General features: G+C 49.8%; 6 protein-coding genes across 6 annotated transcripts; 2 read left to right on the plus strand and 4 right to left on the minus strand.

Moving 5' to 3' along the window:
* Positions 1–3,534: 3,534 nt before the first annotated feature.
* On the minus strand, positions 3,535–4,143 carry POX_c04662 (uncharacterized protein; the record flags this gene model as incomplete). Its single annotated transcript, XM_050113524.1, has 2 exons — positions 3,535–3,906; positions 4,051–4,143. The coding sequence occupies 2 exons, from the start codon at positions 4,141–4,143 to the stop codon at positions 3,535–3,537; spliced, it is 465 nt and encodes a 154-aa protein (XP_049971080.1).
* A 497-nt stretch (positions 4,144–4,640) lies between these two features.
* On the plus strand, positions 4,641–5,511 carry POX_c04663 (Imidazoleglycerol-phosphate dehydratase; the record flags this gene model as incomplete). Its single annotated transcript, XM_050113525.1, has 2 exons — positions 4,641–4,959; positions 5,096–5,511. 2 exons carry the CDS (start codon positions 4,641–4,643, stop codon positions 5,509–5,511), a joined length of 735 nt encoding a protein of 244 aa, XP_049971081.1.
* A 980-nt stretch (positions 5,512–6,491) lies between these two features.
* On the plus strand, positions 6,492–6,754 carry POX_c04664 (uncharacterized protein; the record flags this gene model as incomplete). Its single annotated transcript, XM_050113526.1, has 2 exons — positions 6,492–6,516; positions 6,594–6,754. The coding sequence occupies 2 exons, from the start codon at positions 6,492–6,494 to the stop codon at positions 6,752–6,754; spliced, it is 186 nt and encodes a 61-aa protein (XP_049971082.1).
* Positions 6,755–7,197: 443 nt separating this feature from the next.
* POX_c04665 (uncharacterized protein) lies at positions 7,198–8,015 on the minus strand (the record flags this gene model as incomplete). Its single annotated transcript, XM_050113527.1, has 2 exons — positions 7,198–7,505; positions 7,655–8,015. 2 exons carry the CDS (start codon positions 8,013–8,015, stop codon positions 7,198–7,200), a joined length of 669 nt encoding a protein of 222 aa, XP_049971083.1.
* A 2,807-nt stretch (positions 8,016–10,822) lies between these two features.
* On the minus strand, positions 10,823–12,128 carry POX_c04666 (Mannosyl phosphorylinositol ceramide synthase SUR1; the record flags this gene model as incomplete). Its single annotated transcript, XM_050113528.1, has 4 exons — positions 10,823–11,107; positions 11,175–11,534; positions 11,590–11,745; positions 11,850–12,128. The coding sequence occupies 4 exons, from the start codon at positions 12,126–12,128 to the stop codon at positions 10,823–10,825; spliced, it is 1,080 nt and encodes a 359-aa protein (XP_049971084.1).
* Positions 12,129–16,287: 4,159 nt separating this feature from the next.
* Positions 16,288–16,377, minus strand: POX_c04667 (uncharacterized protein; the record flags this gene model as incomplete). Its single annotated transcript, XM_050113529.1, has 1 exon — positions 16,288–16,377. The coding sequence occupies one exon, from the start codon at positions 16,375–16,377 to the stop codon at positions 16,288–16,290; it is 90 nt and encodes a 29-aa protein (XP_049971085.1).
* Positions 16,378–18,187: the final 1,810 nt, after the last annotated feature.

Here is an 18,187-nt window from a genome sequence, read left to right on the forward strand (position 1 = left end):
GGTTGCGCCGGATCGAGAGGGGAAAAGTGGTCCAAAAAGGTCCCAAAGGTCCAAACGGTCTGGCCGGAATGGGCAATCGGCGGAGCTGGAGGACCAAACGGAGAACAATGGCCAATGTTGAGTGGATGACAATAGTACAGAGACGAAGGAAGTCCTCACGATTTTCCACCAGAGGAAGGGTCACAATGACATCTCTCCTGATGCAGAAGGTAGTAGTGGGTGGTGAAAGGTGGTGTAGAATTAGAAGAAACCGAAATGAGACCCAAAATGTGCAGCGTGGAATGGGGTGTAGTGTGGTCGGGGCGTGTGGATTTGATCCCAGTGGACCAGTCCCATGCGGCTGTTCCTTGTTGGCTTGCGTCAAGCTGCGATGATGGCCCCAAAAGTTAAATGGTGATGATAGACTCCACGATGAGGTCAGACGTCCAACGTGAAAGCACTGAAGCAGTCTGCCGATCGCAAACTGGGCAATCAAGATCAAATGGGAAAGTCTTCCGGGCCGTATACGGGGAGATCCTAGTACTTTTGTGGCGGTTGCGTGCAAATGGTCCTTTGTCTTAACTGCGGCCAGTCATTCCTCCGCCGTCTGGAAACCGATGCTTGGAGACGATTCTACAACACACGGATCGGGCGGGAAATCGTGGACGGTGTATGTGCGTGGGTGTATGTGTGAGCGAACCAGACCGGCAGCGAGTCGAGTCGATGGTGTGTGAGCGGCCCGTCGATCGGACCAGAAAGAGAAGAGAAATGGTACCGGGTACCGAGCTTGCGCTGTCAACAGCTGCGTTGCGCAAAAACGGGAGTCGCAAAAAAGTACTGAGCCGGTGACTGGAAATACTCCCGACCGTGCTGGATGGACCGAACCGCTGGAGACGAGGGACCCAGTACGAGATGCTTGATGTGCAGCCCAACCGAGAGGGGGAAAAATCTTGACGGAAAAGGAGGTGAAGCAGAAAGGCCGGATGCAGTGTTTAAACGTGCAGTGGTGCAAAAGACGCAAGCTTCTTCCCCCCGGGGCTTCAAGAGGGCTGATTAGAAGGACCCGCGATGGCCCAGCTCCATCGTGTTTCAGATTCGATTGCTTTCGGTGCTATTCGCATGGATCAAGTCAGTTGTCGACGGGCGATCCAGATCGAAGACTACAGAAGACCAGAACTGTTTGAGTCTATTTAATACCTTGTATCTACTGTACTACAGCCCCGGTGGGATACTCGACGAGCGTATCGAAAGAGTGATGGATTGCACCGGCAAGACCTTCTTCATGGTTCTCAAGTGAGAAAATGACCCTAGTCCACCACCGTCATGACCATGTCTGCGCTACAGTGAATGTCAAGACTCACAAGTACACAGCGCATTCACCTCCACGCCAATGACTCGAGACCCAAACGGAACCTGTGGCCGACAATCATGCGGGAATCAAATCCAGCGATGGATCCCCCGTTGAAACACGATCGAAGCGGAACCAATTATAGTATCAACCCAGTGCACTGGGCCATACAAACTGTACATTGGAGCCCCACTGCTGACCCGCGGGATTTGTTCAGAAACTGTGAAAGGGGAGACTCTCTAGTCTGAACTCTCTCTCTCTTGGCTACTACGCTTCTCTCCAGTCGCTGTCCGGACCTGGACGACAAACAAGTGAAAAAGCTGACAAGAAGTATACATTTCCACACTTAGCCATTAAGAGTATTCCATATCAAAGACAAGCATCTCCACCCCCCCCTCGAGAAACAAAAGCATCCACCAATGCCCAGAAGAATAAGAAGAATGTCCGGAACAGGACAGACCCAACAACACCCACACAGCCAGTTCTGGTCGGATCAAACCTACAGCACTACAGTCCATTTCATGACTGCTACCATATACATGATTGCATATTCATGTAGCACCTATAGTCACTGTAGTCAGTACCACCTCAGCAACATGGATCGGACATCCAGGAACCAGCCTTTCATTCACGCGGACCTTAACCATTCTCCCCTAAGGTCCCGACCGCTAGATCTCCACGAATCTTTCGTCCGGGCAGACATGCGTTCCGCAACATATCAAAGAACCTTCGGCCATCTGCATGCACGCCATTAGCCTTTTTTTTCGCCCAGCCACACAAGACGCCGACTCCACCGGGACATTAGGATCCACGGCTCTCGGCGCCCAGAGCTGGTAGGGAGCTGATGGAAGCCGATGGACCTGATAAATGCGCTTCGGCAAAGAGAAACAAGATTAGGATTTGCTCCCACAGTGCTGCAGGCGTCAGTGGGTAAAATTCAGCTGTCAAGTAGGTTGAATGGATATCTCTTCTGGAAAAGCATCCCTTTTTGAATCTACTTAATTCCTCAATCGATCATTCAACCAGGTTACACTTGTACAGATGCAACTTCTACGGGTGTTAGTACTAGTAGGATGTAGGATCTCTACTGTGTGTGGCACCGGACAGTAGTACTTCAATAGAAGCACTGTATAGGTATGCATGTACGAGTATAACTGTGTATGCTCCCATATCTACTGGAAGCTACATTATACCCAAAGACTAGCGGTCGACTGAACACGATTCCAGAACCAGCGCCCGTCTCGAACGCCATGCAAGGCCCAACCTAATAAAGCTTGCTGTACCTACCGTTATCCAGCACTACTTTCTTCTAACTTTGCCCTTTCACTCTGCATCCTGCACTTCCAGCGCGATCGGGCAATGGCTTATACGTTCGCGAGGGTCCAAGTTACCGGGTCATTTGACGGGAGTCGGTGTACAAAAGGCATAGCACGCAAACATGCAGGGAAGAATCTCGCCGTCAGATTGAATGGTACGAGTGACGTATGCAGGCATCATGATGGATTTTCACGAGGCTGGATGTTGATCTACAGTGGAGTGGGCTTCAAATCTACACAGTCTCGGGTGAACAACAGTCGACCAAATGGGCATTTGAGCGTTGAATGGATTAATACAACCCAGCTGGAATATCTCCTTTTCCCCCTCTCTCCTGCCCTATATACTCCTGCTCCCTCTGCTCTCTGCATGGGAAATTAAACCGGATCCACCCCCTCTCAGATCGACCACTACCGCACCGCAATGGGATGCTCAAAACATGGGGAATCGCTCATCTTGACGTCTTGAAGGGCCCCACGGGGAGGAAGATCTCAATAGCGCTTGATGTCAAACTTTACAAGGAAGACACTACATACAGGCGGTAAATCGATCATCTCGTGCATGACCGCCGTGTGCGCTCATCCTGCTCGGCAAATTGGCGATTGACGTCACTATCCCGAGTTGCAAGAATGGGATGGGAGTGCACGACATGCGCAAGCAGCGAGCTCTGGGTCCCCTTTTGAAACATTTCAAGTCCAATGGCTTCTCTTCCTGTGTGGTTGCCGCGCAGCCGAGATCATGGCTCCGCTCATAAGCACACCCCCGTACGGGAATCGAGGCAAGTGGTGGCTATCTCTTGACGAGTCCAGGCCAGAAACCTTTGTTGGTTGAACAACTTTCTTCTTCTTCATTCTGTGTTCAAATCCCCCCCGACGACCAATACATCCTACCAATCAAGGACGTCCTCCTTGTTCCCGCTGAGCTTGAAGACGCTCCGCGCGCTTGATCCGTCTCATCAGCTCAATATACTCGTTCACCCGACGTTCGGCCCAAATGCAGCCTCCCAGCGTCATGGCCGCGATCTGCAGGAATACTTTGAATTGGGGTGTTAACCCGCGATACACGCGGGACGCCGGAGACACCCATTCAGAGAACCCCTCAAGTGGTCGATAGAAGAGGCGCGAGCGGATCGACTCGCGGGAGAACATGGATGGACGTGGTCGAGACGGGCCACCCGCGGTGGTGGCTGGCGTGGTGGGCGAGGTGAAGGTGAACGGATGGGGTAGAATCATGATCATATGGGCGAGGATGGAGACTGAGCCGAACTAAATTAGATGGGAAATCCAGAAGATACGGATTAGTAAGGTCAGGACTTGAGAAGACTTGATGGTTTCCAAGTAGGTATTTAGATCGATGTATCGCTTCAAGCGCAACTAGTCCCGTTGGAGAGGAGTCGTTACGGTACGTACGCGAAACACGCCCGTCATGAAGCCCTTGGCAGCTTCAGTGGTGATCTCCTCGGGGGGCTCAATATCAGCCCTTTGGCTGGGAGGTGGTGGCATCTTGTTGTGTTTGTCAAGTGAAGAATTGACTGGTGAATGCGACTAAATCTGAAAGGGAGTCTTTTTTTTTAAGATTGCTGGATCAAGCAGTGGAACAGTCGGCCCGCATGCGTTACTTCCGCAGAGAGGGCTTGCGGCACGGGGCGGAGAACGGGAATGAGGCTCGACAGCAAGTGATTGTTCGAGTGAGTGCGGAGCTAATCCAGAGCTTGCTGGTCTTCAATTCAATCCGAAAGGATAATATTCGACTGTGTACAGGATTGCACTCTCTGGACCAGCCAGACAGGATTTCACAAGGACGAGGAACAGACTGATGTCAGTAGCAAATCCCGAAGTCCCCGATAGCCACCGGATCAAAGATGATCCCGATATGCAGGGCCGATAGGGAACAATGGCCCCCAATAATGTAGAGTCATACAAATGATTTTCCACCTTTGATTTCAGAAACAACTCTCCCCTCGTTCTTTTCTTTTTTTTCAAATAAAAAAGTTATCACCATGCCTCTCCAAGCTCGCACAGCGACCGTCTCACGGTCCACAAATGAGACCAAGATCCAGGTTTCCCTCTCCCTGGACGGCGGTGTTCTTCCGCCCTTCGAACCCATCTCACATTTCCCGCCATCGAATGACCCCGCCGAGGCCGAGGCCGAGAAGAAGGGCGTTGTCCCTATCAAGGGTGCTGAACACGCCACTCAATTTACTCCCACTCAGCAAATTACTATCAGCACAGGCATTGGTTTCCTGGATCATATGCTTCACGCGCTTGCCAAGCATGGCGGCTGGAGTTTGGCCGTGCGGGCAAAGGGCGATTTGTACAGTGAGTCAAGCCGAATCATTTTCTCCCCATACTCCGAAGACAGGCGTCAATGGCTTCACAATTTTGGCCTGTGTCGTTTTTCATAAACACATGTGTACATGGACAAGACCATGCTCATTCTCTGTGTGCGTTTCAGTTGACGACCACCACACCACGGAGGATACTTTCCTCGCCCTTGGCACGGCCTTTACCAAAGCCCTCGGCGCTCGTCAATCTCTCGCGCGTTTCGGCCGTGGTGATGCACCCCTCGATGAGGCCCTCTCCTGGGCCGTCATCGACCTGTCCAGTCGTCCCTACGCCGTGATCGACCTGGGCTTCAAGCGTGAGAAGATTGGCGCCCTGAGCACCGAGATGCTCACTCACGGTCTGCAGAGCTTCGCCCAGGCTGCCGATGTTACACTGCACATGGGCTGCACCTACGGTGACAATGACCACCACCGGGCAGAAAGTGCCATCAAGGCCTTGGCCGTTGCTATTCGAGCTGCGACTGCGCGTCGTGTCGAGGGCGAGGTGGGTGCTGGCGATGTTGTCAGCACAAAGGGTGTGCTGTAAAGCGAACAAGCCATATGACCAGATTTCTGGCTTTATGCATTGATACTTCAATCAAAATGTACAGTTCGGCGAGTTGATATACCTTGTTTTTGTTTTGTTGATTTTGCTTTCCAATACACGATAGACTAGTAAAAAGTTGTCGAATGTTCCCAAATGAGACTATCCAATTTCCCATTGATGGCAGCTTTGTGTGTGCAATTAACAGCCTTCTCTCTCTCTCATCAGGCCCGAATTGGGATAGACCTGGATGCACCCTGACTTCATGCTAAGATATCCGGCGTTGGACCTGTCGACCCCAGACGGGTAGGCCCACTTGCTTGCAGGATTGCAGTTCAATTGAAGATCTGAACTGAGACTGGATTTCGATCAAACCCAAGCCCCACTGAAAACCTTCCAAACGGCGGTGTATTGCAATCCATTCCTCCGGTTTCTCATTTCTTCACACAAGGAATGAAGAAGCAGAGCTCTATATTCAAGTGGATGCACCATATTTTCGGCTCACTGGTACAAGTTCAAGTCTGAGAATCGTGGATCATCACCTGCAATATCAAGCAGACTCCGGAACAGCTTCGCCTGCACGAAACTGTGAATGCTTCGGATTGGAATCGGACACCCTTGGACGAATCATGCCTAAAGAACCTCAAGACTGATTGATTGCAGCGTCTTCGCACATCAAGGTTACGAAAGTTCTTCACATGCACAGGGCTGCAGCCATCAATCATCATGTGATACGTTTGCTCCTTCCCCCATAGATGGGTTGTTCTTTCTTCTTCCGTTCCCCTCTATTCCTTCCTCTTTCTCTTACTCCTTTCTCTGTAAAAGGGCCTTCTTCATTGAAATTCTACTCACCGAGAAGAAACAAATCTCCAAGCCTTCGAATCATCTATTCTCGGCCATTGTGCACTTACCGGCACCTCCATCCAACCCTCCCACACAGCCTTCCACATCTTCCCACGGCACTTGAAGCAATCCCAATCAAAATGCCAATGAATACCGACTGCCTTCGTAAAGACCCCCATCCCCCACACTTTGCCCCCAGCATATCTTTCTAAAGTCGAACTATTCCCGCTGATATTCCACAGAGCCTCCTCTTACCCCCGCTCAGCGAACCATTGTGAAATCTTACGGTGGTTGGTCCATGTTCCTCCACAGCTATGGGCTGAAGCCCTGGAATGAAAACGATGCGGAGGAGGGACTGCGCATTCTCGAGGCTCTTGCCGATATGAGTGAAGATGATAATTAGGATGCAACTGCTCGGAAGACGCGTCTTTCTCAGTGCCGGGGTTGGCTTGCATCATCATCGCCATCATTGCACCGGTCGAGCAAGCAGTTTGGGTCTTGAGGACGTGACCTCGTATTGATTCATGGCGAATGGAAGTGAACACTATGATTATGATTTGCATGGGAAACCAGCAATAAAAAAACAATAAACAGCCATGAGCCTTACGATGATGAAATTACATACTACACATGAACGCATGAAATGAAATCATATCTCATTCTTTATATCCGCTAAACACTCAGAAGAAAATGAAGGTCCAGCCCTGTGCCAGTTGAGGTTGTTCACTCTCTGGGTTAATAAGCAGAGTACAAGATGTACTTCCATGCAATCCTAGACATGACTTGCGCACCTCAGACGAGGGCGCAAACACAAGATCCACGAGGTACGTCCCAGCAACAAGATCTTCAAACACCCAGTGCACCAACGGCCCTCTTCCAGTATGCCTTGCGGTCATCAGTCACCGTCGTACCCACACATTCACTAATATATCTCGACCACCCAGCTTCATCACCCTTTTGCAGCGCCGTCCGCACGTCACTCGAGCACTGAGTGGTCAAGAACCAGGCCCCCGACCCAAAATCATATGTCTCATTGGCCCGCAAGAGATCAAGCAGATCTGCCGGCGAATCCGACACCGAGGGAAGTTTCTCGGCCAGATCCGGTAGAGACGAGGCATATTTCTTGTTGAAGGTGGGAGATTGCATATCACGCGCTTAAAAAGGAGCCAAGTCAGTAAGAATATTCCCACTTCCAAAAACCTCTCTCTCTTTGTATTTCCAACTTTTGGAAAGGGAGTTCTTCCTCGTAATATTTGTTTTTGTTCTCTCTCATTTTCCAAGAATGATTCCCTATCAAACTTACTTCCCTGCCCGGCCACCCCGGGGAAATGATTCTTATTATACTTGAAATCCCCACTCTCAAACGCCATCAAACTGACGATAGCAGCCTGCTCCGCCTTGCTGGTGACCTTGTAATTATCAAAGGACTGCGCCGTGTACTGCGCTGCGATCTTGGCGGTTGCGCATTCGCCTTCAGCGGGAGCATTGTCGCATGTATTTGCGTTGGGGGAGATGGTCAAGACTTGAGCCTCGGTGAGGGATGAGGCCGTATCGACTGCGGGTCTGTGGGTGGTTGGTTTGCGAAGGGGTTGGGCGCTGGCGCTGAAGTCGAGGGTGAGAGGGAGAATGAGTAGGAGGAGGGTGTGGGGGGTTGGAAGATGCATAGTGTCTGGTTGGATGTGTCGATGGTGATATGGATGTTTGTGGGTTGGTAGGATAGGAGCTTGATCGAGAAAGAGAGAGAGAAAGGGAATAGCTCAAATAATTTGTCAGAAAGAGAAGAGCGATTGATCAAGGGCTCGTCTAGGATCTATCTGGGGATGTGAGATGAGCCTGGGCGTCGGTGTGTCGAAGACTGCTGGTATGGTTGACGGTTTGGAAAAGTGTCGATTGGATATCTATCCAGGATTGTGCAAAGGGAGTGCGATCAAAAGAGGATAAGCATCTTGGTTTTATAGAGCTCTAGCCTGTAATAGTAAGGTAGTAGTAAGCCCTTATTAATGCCCCTTGGATTCCCCTTGGCTTGTCACCACACTCATCAGATGGCCCGGTAGGTGTCCATTGTAGTCGACCCTCCTCAGAACCATGCCCTGATCTACGCTCTCAATGAATACTTCCAATCAACTCGGATGTCCACCTTGCATCTTGGCGTGCTTCAGTCATTTCTTCCCCCATCAGAATGAGAAAGAAAATGCCCTACCTGAAACAAACCCCGCTTCATGCATGTTGATCTCTGCCCTATACGGAAGCAAAGAAAAAATGAATAAGAATAAGAATAAAATGATAAACAATAAGGTTTCACGTCACCTTCTCTGTGATAATGTCAGCACGAGAGGGAATAAAAAGATCCATGACATGCTGAACAAAGGCGGGGTGAATGAATGACTGAATGCAGAATGCATGATTGAATGGAGGGATGGACAAACTCCGACCTCTACTACTGTAGATAAAGGGTGGTTGGAGAATCCATGGATTCATCCTGTGACAACTTCAACTCGCAAGTCCAGCCTCATTACGTATTTTGTCGCGAAGAATGTAGCCGACACTCCATACAGAACAGAGAGAGACCTACAGAAGGGCTTGGGTCTGGTCTGGTCTGGTGTGCATCCCCACCCACACCCGTCTCCCTGAGGAATGCGGGTACTACCCACCACTCAGAAGCATCCATAATCGAAGTACTGCGTATGTAGTAATGTACGGTGGACGAGGTTCCTATATGGGATGGTAGATCTGGAAAATTATACGGTATTTCTTTTTCTATTCTCAAGCTGATTGGTTACTATAAAAAAATGCACATGCACACATGCAAACTTACATCATCAGCCTCATGTCACATGTCATGTAGGAGCTATATGCATATAAAACTATATCTATGTAGTTCAGTGACATGCGATGCATGCTCTCAGTCTAGGTCCATCCTAGAGAGTCTACCACCTATATACTATCGGTAGGAAATATATTTCGCACTATCAGATGAAATTTTGTTATACGAAACGGTCATCCATTTGAGTAAGGCTCGGCGGGATGTGATAAATAAGGAGGATCAGCGACCTAGTACCTAGACAGGTGCCTGTAGATGAAGAAGTGCATCCACCGTCTGGGATCATTGTCTCCGGTAACCTCGACCGAGAGAGCTCTCCGGTCCTGTGAAGAAATTTGCATATTTGACAGTTCATTTGGGTTTTCCCCGGCCTCTTTTCTTGTGAACAAATGAAAGTAGAATAAACATCATTCCAATCACGTCTGTCTGATTCCATCGGCATATACTCATTCGTGTGCTAGGCCTACTATTGCCTCAAGAGTGCTCCCGAAGCTTAGTCTTTTGCGCGCTCTTCCCCTCGGTGACGGGTCGGGAATAAAGCCCAGCTGTCCCGGACTGGACGCCACAAGTTGGCACTTATACGTATGGGTGAAGCCACATTAACACTCATTCTTCACATGCATACTCGAGTCTGAAAAGGCAATTCGTTGGGTTGGATCAGATATACAGTTTGGGCTATCTGTACACCTTGCATCCATTCACCATCTTAAGATGGAATCTCAAAGAATCCAATTCAAGCAAGTAATGAAAAGAAGGAAGCACTTTCATCAAATGAGTTGGTGATCTACCTTGATTGACTGCAAGTGCCTCGTTCTTCCAGCTTTCCCCAAAAAGCAAACTTGACGACCAAAAGAAAAAAAAACAAACCCGTCCAGTCACATTGGGTATAGGGGGCGACACAGGGAAACAACGCGAATCTAACCAAGGACACTCGTGAAGCTGAGATGCTCCATCGTAGGAGCCGTATACCAGAAGGGTCTCGTTGACCAGTATCAAGCGAGGGTTGCGGAGAGCGCACCCAGGACGAAACCGAATCTGTCGATCAACAAGTGAGGCTTTGGTCATTCGAAACTCACCAGGTACATCACTCAATACGGAGGGCAAAAGCAGTGGAGGCCCAGTCCACAGCAGGCACGCCAGAGGAGAAAGGAAGAAATGTTCATTAAAAAAAGTGTCAACTGCTCCGGGTGTATGCTTGGTGTTGTCCCGGATCCGGCCGCGGGTGAACAAGACCAAAAGTACACCATGCATTCGCTGTAAAATACAAATATTTTCCCCGAGTCGGGGACCGAACCTCGAGTCGTTGGCTCGAGGTTCGCAATCATGACCACAATCGAGGTCCACGCCAGGCAGATTCTCGAATCCGGAAAGCATCGAAAAGGGGGGAAGGTGTACAATGTATTCTATGTCATGCTGAATTCGATGCGGGTCATGTTCGAGTTTGTCGAAAAAACGAAGACAAAGGGGGGGGGCGGAAGGTGAATATTATAGAAGGTTCGTCCGTAACCGGGTAAGCGGGTGCATTGAGAATGAAGAAGCTTCGAAGAAGTCGGGTGAACACAGCGCAAGTCATGGTGGACTGCGAGCCAGCCGAACAAATGAACGGAGCAGCTGAGAGAAAAGTGGTTAAAGGTCGTAAGGTGGCATCCTCTAATCATCGCGACGACCAAGTTCGTAAGATGTCTCAGTAACCCCACCTTGCTCCTCATCCTCCTTGAAGCTGACGTGGCGAAGCAAGGTAGGCATGATGCGACGAGCACGCCGAGTGGGGGAGGACGAAAGTCGAGGGCTGATGATCGACGGCACCTTGCTATATCGGTAGCGATACTTGGAGCCCAGAAGCATGATTCGACCATATGTCCACCACAGACAGATGCCCACGACACCGGCGAGTACAAACCCGCAGAATGTGAGGAACATCCAATGTTGACCCATCTGTAAAGAGTGAAGCTTATCAGTCCAGGTTCCCTTTTCCGTGTATGGCAAAGGGGACATCTCTTACCCAGAAGATCAAATGCGCATCCTTGCCATGCCAACTGTTGCCAGTGTGATGGGTGAAGAAGCTCCATGAGAACTTATTATATTCGTCTTGCATCAGAATGCGCACCCGACCAGATTCACCGGGCTTATCCTGCATGTATTCTTTCCAAATCACCGAGAGAAACAGTGGACCTGTTGAGTACATGACCGTGATGTATGGCAACACCCACTTGCGGTCATATTTCTGCAGAAGCTCAATCACGCGCAAGAAGAATGGATGTTGCGGGACGGACCCCATGGCGTCGTTGGAGATACCGGTGGGAACAGTGCGACGGACCCAGGCAGGGTAGGCAAGAAGCGGGTCAAGACGGCGGTTGCAACCCTACAGTAAAATGAGCATATTGTCCAGGTGAGCCAGATCAAGTCACACTACTTACGTCGTCCAGATCAATGTAGGTGCCACCGTAATGGGCCAGAACAAAGTATCGAATCGTGTCTGCGCGCTGGATGGGGTACTTGTACCCGTCAAAGGTGTCCAGGAACCACGGGTATTCGGCAGCAATAAACTCGCGCGATTTCTCATTTGTCCACAGCTGGAGGGTTCCACGTTAGCAATGCGATGTACACCTCGCGTATTTTCTCAATGGGTCTGGGGGCTTTCGGTTTTTTCCGGTGGCGACGGAACTGGTGCACGTACAATATACTCATAGTCTGGGTGCAGATCAATGCAGCTCTGCTGAGCCTCCCTCCAAACCTCGGGAATGGTCTCATTCTTGTAGGTCTGATGAATGATCTTGGGGATGATCTGAGGCCGCGTTTCGATCAGACTGGAGTTGGGTGAGGGCAGCTCCGCGCGGTGAATGGCATCCGCAGCCGCATCCTCCACCAGCAATGACAGCAACGTTGATACGCTGCGGATAAGGAGAGTGAGGATGAGCAAGTTCACCACAATGAAGATTAAAAGACCGCGCCGCATGGTGAAAGTGGTTTCGAAGTCAACAGAGAGTTACTCTGTTCGGGTGCGGCAGGCAAAGAATATCGGGGAGGGGCGAATAGATCGGCGTTCACAGCCAGGGAGGAACGGGATCGAGATGCGGAGGCGTCGTATTCGATCTCGAGGATGCAATTGGAGTGTGAGCAAGGGAGCCGATACGCGAGTTTTGGTGTAGTGTCGTGGAGGCGTCCACAAAAAAAAAAACAAGTCTCACGGGGCCACGGGACGAAGGAGCTCCGATTTGGAGGCGCAATCCCCCTGGTTGCCGAGGATTCACTGGCAAAAGTGTATCACTGCGATCTAGATCCAAGTCTTCACAGACGGAATCGAGTCGCGACCTCTTGCCCGGTGTGGAATGGGCGACGGCGATGCAGTGCTGTCGGTCCCGAGCGCAAGCGAGTCTATTGAAGCAAGGCGAACGATCTAATTTGCAGACTCGCAGACCGAGCTGAAGCGACACCGTATCCGAAGGGAGGAGGTTGAAGTTTCGATGGGTACGGGGGTGTATCTGTATCCCAGGGATACAGAGGTCTGGTCGGTGTCAAAAGGATTGGAGTAGCAAAAGTGGTGGTCAGCCAGGGGAGGGCTATGGGACAATAATAAGGAGCGACAGGTGGGGAACCAGGCCAAGTCCCCAGAAAGGAAAGGAGCGGATGAATTGAAGGTTTAGTTCAACGAAGAAGGAGCGACGCGGGAGGAGCCAAAAGAGCTCAAGAGGAGACCCCAAAAAGCCAAAAGGGAAAAACGAGGATTGAGACAGCGGTCGGGGCGGTCCACCGTGAGGCGTGAGTGGCCAGACCCAGGCCACTTGTATCCAGACCCCCCCCCCCAGTGGACGGGCAACCCTCAGGGCGATAGGGTGATGTTCGTATGGGGCGGAGCCAGGGCCTCCTGGTTTGGGTCTAGTCTGGTATCGGACTCGGGGTCGGTCATGGCTTTCCATTACATACCGTACAAATACAGACATACGCAGCAGTACCTTACAGGCAAGACACACTCAATACCGAACACACGCAGGAGGGCTGCAGAGGAAGTGGTGAAGCGACAGGAGTTCACCCGAGCTGGTGAAATGCTCCACTCACAGTGCGTGGCATCCTCAATAAACTCACTCCCGACTCCCGAATCCCGAAGGGGGGATTAGCGAGGGACCAAGTAAGCTTCTCTGTCGACTTCCGAGTGGGCGTTTTTGCTGCATCCCGGTGATTGACACTTTTTATGGTCTCGGACCTGGCAACATTTTTGAGGGATACGTACAAATATGGAGAGCAATGACACGATACGTTTGACGTACATATACGAGTTTGAACGAGAGATAACCAGCTATACGAGAAAGTGATCCCATCCTGTATTTCGTCGCCAAGGGGCGGTGCATGGCTGCCAACTTGCCAAGTGCTTCCAGTTGGCAGGACAGCGTACACCATCGCAATTGTACGGACACTGGTTAGGGGGCTGTGATCAGAACCCGATTGAAAAGAGGCTGAGTCTCGTGGCAGGCCTGTTGCGAGGCTAATGGTCTTGGGTTTGGCTCTGGTGATTGGACGGCTATTGTGTCCCATGGGGCAAGCTCCCGATCAGCGTCCCACACTTGTTCACGGATCCAGCGTAATTAATACTCATCTACATACATATTTCAACCCAGCCAAGCAGTATTGTACTGTACTACGCCTCTGTCCGTTCTGCCCCACTGGATCAGATACACCTGTATTGTGCACTTGAATGCCGGCAGCTGGCTTAATTGGAGCAAAATGATGATTCAAACACATCTTCTCGATTCCCAAGTCGGTCAACGCAGACGCGAAACTTTTGTGGTCGGTCTTTGCTAATCTTTGTGGAACTGCACCATATGTAGGTCACCAGGTATGTAAATACCAGACAAGGTATGCATCTGTGGGCTCATGACATGTGAGCAACGCCTCCTGCGGCTAATACAGTAGCTCAACCCCGACAGAACCATGAATGACCCGCGGTGGTGGCCAGGTGACGCAACGCAATTGCGTTGAAGAAGGCAATGCTGAGGCTTGAAGCACGGTATTCACGCCATTTATGAGATCAGCGGTCAATTCTAGATTTCTCTCAAGGCAACAGCAATGATCCTTGAGCCACACTTGCGTCAAATCGTAGCCGCCACTCCGATGTGCAGCGATCACTTTGGAGCAACGCAACTGCCTGCCACAGTAAAACTCCCCAGCCACGATGCCAATATCCAGTAGCGGGAAATGAAACCGACGCCGAGCTCATCTGAGGACAGAGAGGAAAAAAAAGTTTGAGATTCAAAGCCACGTACCACAATGTCTATAAGCTTCTGAACCCAAATGTTTTAGAGAGGAATCGAACCCCGATTAGGCAGCTGGCCACTACATTTGTCCAGCGTAGGTGGAGCGTTCCATAGTATTATTACACTACACTACTACAGTAATTTTGTATATGGAGGCTGGGTGCCTGAGGCTGCAATGCTTGGCCACGGTTTAATCTTCACCGATGCGAATACCATATCCGCATGCTTTCCATGGAACCATCACGCCCGTGGCTTTTATGGTTCAGCATACCGAGGCACTTGTTGAAAAATGTAGGCAAGAGAGAAGAAAAGAAAAAAAAATGAATCCACTTCTGCCCATGTTTTTGAATATGTATAAAGAACGGGCATATACACTATCAACCTGCATTAAATCGGACCAGTACAATTAACATGACAACTGTTGAATGCCGTTGAATCGGTCATCAGCTTACTACTAGACTTGCTTATTGACAAGCGCGGATGTGAAAGTTCCGGGATTGCCCAAATTTGCGAATTTTACTGGCGCCATCCAGCAAAATCCTGAATGTACAAAATTTTATACTCAGTTGACCGGCACGTCGTCACAACTTAGGTGCTCCACGAGAACCATAATCTAAAGCAAACTTTGACGCGCGGTCCCGCTACTTACAAGATTTGCATCAAGTGCGGCCGCTAACAATGGAACCTATTTCGCCGACCGGGTACCATTGAACAATGGACCGAATCGGGAACTGCAAAAAATGATGAGAATGGAGACCAAGATCTTGCAGAATATGTGTATAACGGGCATGGTGGGCTTGAGTGACATTCACCGTTCGACGAAATAATTGTGGTACGGCCGGGCGAATCGACCCTGGGTATCCAAGTAGGATTTCTTTACTGCGGATCAATCATTGGCGATGGCTACTTTGCAAAGTAAGGAACCATCTGTCGGCGACGATTGCCTCTCTCATCGAAATCCCTCCAGTGGACATCTGCAATTCGGGGTTAATCTCTGAAAGCGGCAGTCCTCGAAGTCTGAAAGAACAAACTTTTTCGCCGCTTCTATCATCCATCCATCGATGATCTAGGAGTGGTTTCAATAATATCGCTTGAATTCTACAGTAATACTCGTTTTGCCCCCTTCTTCACGCCAAGCTTCGCGGGTGTCCTGGAAAGTAGGAGCAGCGGGAAATCTAGAACTCCTGTAATTAAAGATGCATTGCAGCAAGGTGATTGCCAGTGCTTGAGGCAAGGAGGAGACAGGTGAAACACACAAACCGTACCTGCATAATAATACATACACAGTGGCTTGCATCGATATTCGAGGGATCTCTCTGTTCATTTACTACAACGTAAGGCTATGTAATCGTCAAGAGAGCTGAATATATTACATTACATACAGTTCCTCTCATGCTGTATTACTACCCTTACAGTATAATATACCAGACTTACACACGGTGCGCACCGCCGCACTCAGGGCTGCCGTATGCACCCAGTCCACCATCAAGCAGCATACTGTAGGTCTGGTATGGCAATCTCAATGGTCCTAGCCTTAACAGTGCATCCTTGGACCCCACCGAGGCTCAGCCACGCTAGCCCCAACAACTTCGATACGAGGTCAAGAACGTATTCGTATCATCATCGGACCCATCGTCAGAAGCGCCTCTCTTTATCCAAGTTTCATGCCCACCGAGAAAAACAAGACTTGTTCATGCACAAATCCTGAATACTTTCCTGTGATCCGAGCTGTGATGGACCGGCATTTCGGCTTTGGTCAGCTCCCTATCGAGAAGCTATTTATACTGCAGGGCTTATTTATACGACAACTGATCCGAGCTAACTCGGCTCTTAACCAGTCCCACTTGGTTACAGTCGTTCCTGGAATCAATCCCCATACACCTGAATGGTATCTCCAAGACCTTGAGAGGGTACAGTACCCCCTCTTATCTCACAACTGCCCCGTCGGCTCTCCATAACCTACCGAACCCCGACGAACCATGACCATTTATCGGAACCAGCGTAACGGCCAATAATTTTGGCAAGCCTCGGAGATTCATGGTTGAACTGTGTCATTTTCAGCTTTGAGTACTGTAGATTCGCACGTCCCCGCTCCTCAGGAGTCCCAACCTAATGGAGGAAATATGGCGCTTCCCAATGCCGAGGAGATTATGAACAGGTTCCACTCCGTGCAACGATGAATTTGTGTGATTGGATGTGTCTTTTTTTTGTTCTCTATATTCGGGTGGACTTTCCAGTGGAGAGGCTCCAGTCTCTGAATCTTTCATGAACCCCGCGACTTGGCTGGGATGTGTGGAAGCGAAGACTCTTTTCAATTGTCTCGCGTAGTGTGCAGCGTAATAATTTTTCCTAGGCAATTGGTTCGTACTGCCTTGCAACCACCCTACACATCTACTCAATACCTAATACTGATGTATCATATTTAAAGATCATCTGTGAATTTCTACATACCTATATGCCAAGCCTCTTCCAGATCTGCACTGTAGTCCGACGACCCTCACCTGCCGAACTCTGTTCATATCAGCTTCAATTGATTCCATTCGTACGATCTTTGCGGCTCACCCAATATCATAACATTCACACATCCTGTTGTCTCCACTCACCAAACCCTCCAATCCGCGATCCTCGGGCATACGATAAACCAAGCCCAGGGCGCCGCGGGCGTTTATAAGGATTCTCCACCTAGAAATGTTTCAAACATTTTGCAGATTTTCTTTTTGCGGAGAAAGCAGCGATTCTACAAAGTGCCTCATCGTGTTCGTATCAATTCCGATCTTCTTGGCCCAGTCAGGTCCTGTGTATTTCAATTCGCTCCAGGATAGGAAGCTCAAGTCGGGGCCGAGGAACTGTACTGTACATAGGTAGGTGCATGTTGTGGGGAAAAGACTGGGCGGCATCTTTGAACTGAACGGATCTTCGAGTTCCAGTTTATTGTGGGTGGTGGAGTCTATGTAGATTTCTGCGATCTATCTGCGCACCGCAGCAGCCTTTGTTCTTGTCCGTAGTCCATTCTATCCAGGCGGCCTTGAATAAAATCTCAAACAAAAAGTGAAACCGAGTCGCGAGTGGATCACATATTTTACCATAAATGTGCTGTAGCTATTGTACTACAGTAAGTTGATTTTCATGCGTTTTGGGTAAACTCCTCGGCTCTCATCTAGAATACGAAGGATACTGTTTGTACGATACATACATAGTCAGTCATATACGGTGTGTACGTGACGCTCATTGGCATTTTACACCATCAATCTCGCTCCGGATCACCTTGACCGGGGTCAATTGACGCACCTCGCTTAGCATCATGCTCAGAGCTAGCTCAACGGCCCATGCTTTCCGCTCCCAACGAGATTCATAGCTTTGACGTCCAAGCTCTCTTACTTGTTTTGCACAAGATCGGCGTGGAAGATGACAGCCCCTGACGTGCGGGCGTTGATCCGCAGGGGACAAAGCTTTCGGCATTTTGGGGGGAAAGGGAGAGGCCGACCGAGTGCAGTTGTATCAAGTGCAGTGGTTGCTGCGGGATATCATCCGGTATCTAAATGTAGATGGTAAGTCACTGGTGGAGAAAAAGGAATGGACGTAAGTACATATCAACAACCATGAGGATGAAAGAGAGTCTAGGCGCGTGGTTCTATTCAAAGGTTCAAACCACCTACGTAGGAGTCAGAACTCGGAATTGCCTTCCTACCCCAGACTCGTACAAGTCTCACAGTCTTTCCTCAAAGAAAGTTGTTGGCATTAATCCCATTTTTGGGTCATTGGAACG

This window comes from Penicillium oxalicum, chromosome III, assembly GCF_001723175.1.
Source record: "Penicillium oxalicum strain HP7-1 chromosome III, whole genome shotgun sequence".
In the NCBI taxonomy this organism is placed as follows: Eukaryota; Fungi; Ascomycota; class Eurotiomycetes; order Eurotiales; family Aspergillaceae; genus Penicillium; species Penicillium oxalicum.